Source organism: Phaseolus vulgaris, chromosome 8, assembly GCF_000499845.2.
Source record: "Phaseolus vulgaris cultivar G19833 chromosome 8, P. vulgaris v2.0, whole genome shotgun sequence".
Lineage (NCBI taxonomy): Eukaryota > Viridiplantae > Streptophyta > Magnoliopsida > Fabales > Fabaceae > Phaseolus > Phaseolus vulgaris.
The window spans coordinates 45,863,114-45,870,890 of NC_023752.2; the positions used below are offsets into that span (position 1 = coordinate 45,863,114).

The following is a 7,777-nucleotide window of genomic DNA, read 5'->3' on the forward strand; positions in this document are numbered from 1 at the left end:
TTGAGTGTTGATAGAAGTGATTTATGTACAAGTATAACATTTCTATAAGAGTAGTGGACTTTGACGCTTAGACTTGATTTAAAATGTTAAAAAAGTTAAGAGAAGTTGGTTTTATTTATGGTAGTGCCTTAAGGTAGAAGATTTGAATTGTTTCTATTTCGTAAAATGCCTTTTTTTATGAAAATGATTGAATTTACATGTTTTGAAAATGTAAAAATATAAAAGTTTTATTAATTATGATTTTGATATTGTAAAGGTTATGCAAAAATAATGATTTATGTAGTGAATTGTTTGTGTTTGATATAGTTATCAAAGTTGTTGATAAAATTGGTTGGTTTGAATTTAAGTTTAAAATTATTTGAGATATATGTTTATTAAATATAACAATGATTTTTAATATAGATAAGTTTTGATATATCAGATTTGAGTAAAATTATTAGATGGAAATGTATATTTTAAACATATTTAGTGTGTACAAAAATTAAGTGTTATAGTTGTTTATTTTAGAAAAAGTTGGAATTTTTTTTAAGTGAAATTTTTTTGAAGATCAGTGAAGTTGCTTTCGAGCAATTTTCTCTAAAGTAATTTTTGTTTGAAATTTTGTAAAGTTGTTTTTCGAATATTTTTGCTCAAACAAAATTTAAATGGAAAATGTAGTTATTTTTTGAGACAATTTTCATTTTAATAAGAAAAAAATAAACTTCTTTGATTTTGAAATGTATATTACTTTAATAATGATGTGAGTTGATTTTAGAATTGTTCATTTTTTGTGACACTTCACTTAGATTGAGATTTTTAGCAAGAATATGGTGAGAACTCTAATAAGATCCCCACTGGACACGAACTTAACCAAGTGGTTAAGTAAGTGTGAAGGTTCACTTCACAAGAGTAAAAGAAAAATACAATTATAAGGTAAACATTGTGTGGAATTAAAGAACATGAAAAGGAAAGCCAAATAGAATTGTTGAATGGAAACAAGGAAACAAAACAAGAACATAAAAACAAAGAGTAAAAATGGAATGACAATGGAAGAAAAGATGAAGGAAGGAGAAAACTTATGTGATGGATTTGAGAAGTGGAACACGCCACTTGGAGTGTGGTTGACCTCTAAGATAAGTGATACTAGCCGCCACTTGAGAGCTCTCAATTACACACAAGATAAGACCTAAATGCTAAGAGTAATTCAAACCTCACTAACACCTCACACAAATTGTGCAAAGTAACTTTTCTTCTATTAATTTCAACTTGAAAAATAGACTAGGTAGGCCTCTTATTTATAGGTGAAGGAGCCTTGGAGAACAAGCTAAAAGGGTAGGATGGGAAAAGGGAAAAAATAGGCAGCCTTAAGGTTTGACTAAGTCAAACCCGCATCCTAGGCTTGTCCTTCTAGAAACTAGGTCAAAATGTCTTCCCAAAAGGCTATGAATAAGCTAAAATGATAACTACACCCCCTATTATGCTAAAGGCACATTATTCTAGCCTATATTTGCTATTTGGACCCCCAAAGTGAGCCCAAATTATGTACAACTTGTTTTATTCTTAAGAAGACCAGCAAGAAGAACTTGAGATGCTCTAGTCTTTGTCCATTTCTCCCTCTAGTGAGGTCTTCACTTGAATGTTGAGATGACCTTTCATAGTGTGCATCCTTGGTCATCTTCTTGTTGTCTTGGTTTGTATCAAATACAATAAATAAGAAGGTTATATATATATATATATAGCGCTCAGAGCTTAGTGCTCGCTGGTCGGAGCTCAACATCTTCCTTAGACAGGTCAGCTCAGTTATTGGGCTAGGAAAATAGGCAATGGGTTTGGGCTCGAGATGCGTGTTCACTTCTCGTTATATACTTAATGTAACCCCTTGTGCGTAAGGCCCAGACGGTCAGCAAGGGGTGGTAATGGACCTAGGGGTGCGTTTAGTGTGTATGGGTCTAATACCAGCAAAAGTTTTTCTCCTCACCTAAGCCCATGTGTGCTAGGACACAATGAGTTAGGTTGCATGTATGGTACGTAGTGCCCCACCGAGGTCGTCTACGTGAAACAAATTGGACCCCTGATGCTGGTACATTAGTTGGTACCCTAGTGGTTATTTTGTTAATATTTGATGCACTCTAGTGAAGGAAAAATTATGTTCAGCTGCGACACTAAAAGAGTGTGCCCTAAACAGAATATCTTCCTAATGCGTAGGCTTTTAGTTGAGATAAGACTCTCATGAGGGAAAGCTGCTACAAGAGGTAGGCTATAAAAGGGACTTGAGATCCCAGGTAAAGGTATGTTGTTTCTAAAACTGAAACTAGTTACTTCTTGTTTCTATAAGCCCCTATACTGACTTGATCGTCGGAGTGCAATCAACAGGTAGGACCTCATATGTATCAACGGACCCGCATTCTAACACAGAGAAAGGAGCAAGATTCCCATAGAGATAGACGAAGCCAGAGCTTGGGATTGGATTCCACCGACGACGAGAACATATATATAGTATAGTGTTTATGTGATATATTATAAATGTTCCTGCCGGTTGACTCGATTGCCTTTGTACTTCTAACGAAGATCACACGCGCAATTCTCTCTGCCTTCGTTCGTGCTTTCTCTCGATCAAACACCCTGAACCTGCAAAGACAAAAGGGCACCCTAGAGGCCGTTTGCACTCCAACGCTCAAGTCAATACTGGGGAAAAGAAACAGAATGTGTATCTCAACTCTCTTCTCAAGAGCCGTGTAAAGACTGCGTAAAACTTGCGTACCTTGTGAGGTTTCTTACTACCATTTATATAGTCTAGGGTTTCCGCTGTTTCCACTACCCGCATTTAGAGTTTCTGAGGGTATGTCTTAGCGCCGCTATCACCCAATCTTAGGGCAATCTAGCGCGTAAGGCTCCCTTACTGGAGTGCAACCTCTGACAGAATGGCCACCTGGGTACCAACTCATGCACCTAATCTTTGGGGCCATCCGTCCTGGGGGTGCCCTAGCTGTTCACGTGCAATGCATGCAACCCACCCCTGGAGCGTAACCCTAATGGGCCTCAGCGCTTCCAGCAACTCTTTACTTGTGTCACGCCTGAATGCGCTATTCACACCAAACGCATGAGCTCTCTGTGACCTAGGACTCCACCCTTCTCTTTGGATGATTTTACTGATAACTGGTTTGTTTTCTGGGATCCACCTCTCGTGGCCCAGCTCTGCTGTTTGAATCACCGATGCCCGATGTCACATCGCCCTCACTCTGTTGTCGAGGACACATCAACACATCCTGGTGATCGACGTCTGACTACTCTTTGGCACCCTGGCTCGCGTCGCTTGCGAGACATTGACCCATGCCGCTTGTGGGACCCAACTTACGCGACCCACCATTACTAGTAGTCAGCGATGTTCGAGGACTGGTCGGTATAATAAACATAGTTATTTTTTATAGAGATTACTATGTTGAGATGTTTAAATTGTGTATTTATTTTAATATTTTATATGAGATTTCTTGATTCTATTTGACTGGTATAGAACAATATAATTATATGGTAAGAGTTTTGTGGTATGAAAAAAAAAATCTAGTAGGCATAGGAATTTATCCTATGAGTGAATGCGTTTTTATTTCATAGCTTTATTGTGTGCTTATATATTATATATTTTTCACTGTGATAATTGTGTGTTACACGAGAGTAAACAATGTGAAGATTTAATAGAGATAAGCTAAAGAGAATGTAATATATATATATATATATATATAAATTTAGTTTTGGAAAAAACTTTAAAATATAAGATAAATATTACCATGTTTATATATATTATAATATTTAATATTAGTTTGTGAGATGTTACAATTTTTAATATATATATATATATATATATTTATTGGGTACTAATGCATGTAGCGTAAAACTGTATAAAACAGTTTTATAACATTTTTACACACAAAATACTACTAATAAAATATTTAAATATGATAAATGAGATTGAAACTTTCATATGAAAAATATCTTTAAAACTAACTTGTTAATATTTTCACTACAAAATAATATTTTGTAAAGCGGGGTTAAAAAATATAAATAATCACATAATACATATATTCAGATTAACCTTGTTAAACATATATCCAGACTGAAAAACCTATATTTCATCACTGAAAAGACAAATAAAATGTTTTCCAAATTTCTATTCATTGCACAAATCTACCTTCACAATAATTCGTCTATGTAAATTGTTTGAGGTTTTATGTTTTCCATGAAAATGTAATATTTGTATACATTGAAGAATTTCTTTTTTCAAACTATATATACTATATATTTGATACACATCATAATAGGTATATTTTTTTTTCTTGTTAAATACTTAATTAATATAAATTTAGTAAAAAACATGTTAAATTTCAAAGTCTCTTTTGCATCAAATAATTTTAATCATATGTTTTAATGTTGTATTAAAAATACGACAATGTTAATCATGTTTTTTTAAATTATAAAAATAATAAGAAATATTTAATTAATATTTAATTTTGTAAGGTATACTCAACTACTTCAATACGTCGTTCCCGCTTCCACTTTTTTTCACTTCATCTTCTTACTTTACCCTTTGCTCTGCAACGCGGATTTTCTGCTTCTAATCAAAATCAGCAGCAACAACGCATAGACAGGTACGTTTCAAATCACACTTCCTTTCGTCCTTCATTCTCTCATACTCAAAACAAACTCTCATTCTGCACCTCAAATTTGATTTCTTCATACCAAGTTTACTTGCACCAGAGTTAACCCAGTAGCCGCTTCTTCCATTCCTCGTTTCCCCTAAGAAAACGTCTGCGTCTTTTGGACTTCTCATGGCATTTCAACCCGAAACCGAACCTGGGTCATCGCCTAAATCCATTTCTACCACCAATAAAAAAACCTACGATGAAATGAGCATTTCTGAGCTTGTTTCAGTTCTGCGCGTTGCGTTTCAAATGAAGGATTTTGATAAAGTTGAAGAAGAGTTGGTGAACAGGGAAGCCAAACATAGGGCAGAGATTGGATCACTCCGTAAGAAGATTGAGCAAGAGAGGCTCGATAGTATTGAAGCCGAAGAAAGACTGAAAATGAGAGAGGAGCAATGTGAAAAGGGGAAGAGAGCCCAGGAGAATTATGAGCAGTTATTGAAGGTAGTGAAGAAAAGTGGCCTGGTTGAAAACATTACTATTGAGGAGTTAAGGACAAAGAACGTTGCATTAGAACGTGAAATTTGTGAGCTGAAGGAGTTCAAGAAAAAAATTCTAGATGAAGGCAAATCTGTGGTTGAACTAAGTGCCAAGATCCGTGTGTTGGAGGAGGAGAAGGTTCGGGACAAGAGTGCTCTTGATTCCCTTAGCATGAAGAATATTGAATTGGAGGAAGCTGTTAGGAAGAGTTTGACTGTCATAGAAGGGTTGAGGACTGAAAATGGTAAATTGACAGACGAGAAGAACGAACTTAATCTTGAAGATGTTTTCGCTGTCCAGGATGAAGAGGATGTTGGTGACCACGAGCTTGAAAATGACACTGGGGAACCTGTTTCTTTCCAAAGGAATGAAGATACTCATTACACTGTTGATGCCGGCACTGCTCAGTCTCCCAATAAAGGGAACAAGGATGAAGCTGTAGGCGCATTAGGTATGGAAATGAACATTTTGTTCTCTTTGCATTTCTCACATCTATAATACAGATTTACATTTATATAATTTCCTCTAAAATATTGAATTGGATCAAACTGAATGGATTAATACACTTTGGTCATATTTCTTAGTATCTTGAACTGTGACGACTTATTGAGAGAAGGAAATGGATATTGGCGAGAACCATGTAACATGTTTAGTATAGTAATTGAAATGATGTGGTGAGGAAGCAATTCTTTCTCAATTGGATTAATTGATGACTGAACCGGATTACATTAAAATAGTCAAAAACTCATAATAGTTTGCAACTATTAGTAGACGCAATTTAAGAACATACACTCCTCACATCATCCAATCTTCTTGTTGAGGTAACAATGTCATAGTTAAGTTCTCCACAAGTTTGAGGTTTGATGGCCCAAGTTTACACAATGAGTTTACTACTTTTGAAGAATAGACTAAGGTGTCTACTTGCAAATGCAAGGAAGGTATGACAGCCTACAAATGATCCACATGGTAGGTCAGACATTCATTGGACCCCCACACAGATGGAGCTTTATAGCGCCAAATTACCCCTGTTTCCAGCCTAAGGTGTCTACAGTGCAAAGATGCCTAAGGTTGATTTTATGTCACATCTTTTGTCTTCCTTAGATCTTCAACTCATGGTTTGATTTGTAGACTCATGGTCATCTGTAAGCTTTGAGAGTCCTAACTTTAAGCTGTAAGGTTGAGATTTTCTTCTGCTTTATGTTCTATTATATTTTGTTCCCTTAGATAACTGCAAATCATCTCTTTTATGTTTTCTTTTTTTCCTCCTGATAATATTTTCTTTCAATAAGAACACAAGAAATAGCAAGCTTTGAAGCAGGCAAAGGTATCTCATTTTGTTTTCTCCATAAATCAAGAATACATATATCTGATCTGAATTTGATAAAAGAATACGTTGTTAATTACTTGAAGAGCCCGAGGCTGGATTTTTCAAGAAATGCGGAGACAACAACCAAAATTTTAATTGTATTACAGAATCTACTACTCTTTATTCTCCTAGATTTTGTCTGAAGTATATAATGTTAACAAGATAATGTTAGATGTTAACACGTCTTTTCTGTACCTGCAGGGGTAAAATTCAAATTGGAAAAGGTGAACATGGACCTAGGTGGTGATGATGATGCTAGGTGTACATCACAAAGATTGCATGGAGAGAAAGCTATTTCTCAAATAATTGCAGAACATGAACATCTAAAAAGGAGGGCAAAGGAGCTTGGAGAGAAAGTTATTTCTCAAATAATTGCAGAAAATGAACATCTAAAAAGGAGGGCAAGGAGGTGGCTAGTCAAGAAGCCCTCCAAACCACTGAACTAATACGCCGAGTGAGAGGGCTTGTCCTGGAGGTGGATGAGCTTCGCCAAGCTGACCAAGAAACCAAGAGGCTCTTGTTTGAGAAATCTCAGGAGACCTTGAGGATATATGCTAGGAACAACGACCTTTGCACTGAGATGGACAGTCTGAAGAAGGAGCTTGGCAGCAAGGATGAAGAGATGGCCCAAGCGAAGGAGGCATTAGCTAAGCTGGAGGAGGAAGTGGCTAGGCTGAAGGAGGAAGTGGTCCGCAAGGATGAACTTTTCCAGCAGACCAAATATGAGCTTACTAATGACGCTGCCGATGCCTAAGGAGCGGGGTTTAAGGATGCCCTGGCCCAGGTTGCCTGCGTGTATCCGGGAATGGACCTTTCTCTGGCCTGACCAAGACCATTGTCGATGGGAAATTGGTGGATGCTGAGTACCAGTGGTGACTCTCTTTACCGTTGTATTTTGTAACTTAATGAATATCTGACTTGTGTTGCATGTACATTTATCGTATGAACATCTTTCTTTCCAATTTGACTTTCCTATGTATAAGTATCTTCTTCTCTCTTTTAACATGATATTGCGCCTCTCCTCTGCCAGCTTGCATGTTTTAACGATTCTGCCAACTAACAACGCGTCAATGATCAATTCTACCTAAGTAGCACGATCTTTTGCTAACTTGCTTCTGTACCTGGTGTCCCTTGCATTTCTCAACCGTGGCATTCCCAGTAACTTTAACTTCTTAACCTGCTCTTCTCGACCTTGGTGTATGAAGGCAAAGGATAGGTTCACTCGCTGTTCTCGACCTTGGTGTATAAAGGCCAAGTG

General features: G+C 36.6%; 1 protein-coding gene across 1 annotated transcript; it reads left to right on the forward strand.

The window, feature by feature from the left end:
• Nucleotides 1–4,519: 4,519 nt before the first annotated feature.
• LOC137827043 (uncharacterized) lies at nt 4,520–7,548 on the forward strand. The gene is made up of 3 exons (XM_068633245.1): nt 4,520–4,619; nt 4,729–5,604; nt 6,721–7,548. The coding sequence occupies exons 2-3, from the start codon at nt 4,800–4,802 to the stop codon at nt 6,963–6,965; spliced, it is 1,050 nt and encodes a 349-aa protein (XP_068489346.1). The 5' UTR covers nt 4,520–4,619; nt 4,729–4,799; the 3' UTR covers nt 6,966–7,548.
• The last annotated feature ends 229 nt before the right edge of the window (nt 7,549–7,777 follow it).

Coding starts and splice junctions, on each gene's coding strand:
- LOC137827043 (XM_068633245.1), top strand. CDS start 4,800: ATGGCATTTCAACCCGAAACCGAACCTGGGTCATCGCCTAAATCCATT. Junction 5,605..6,720: donor TGAAGCTGTAGGCGCATTAG/GTATGGAAATGA, acceptor CTGTACCTGCAG/GGGTAAAATTCAAATTGGAA.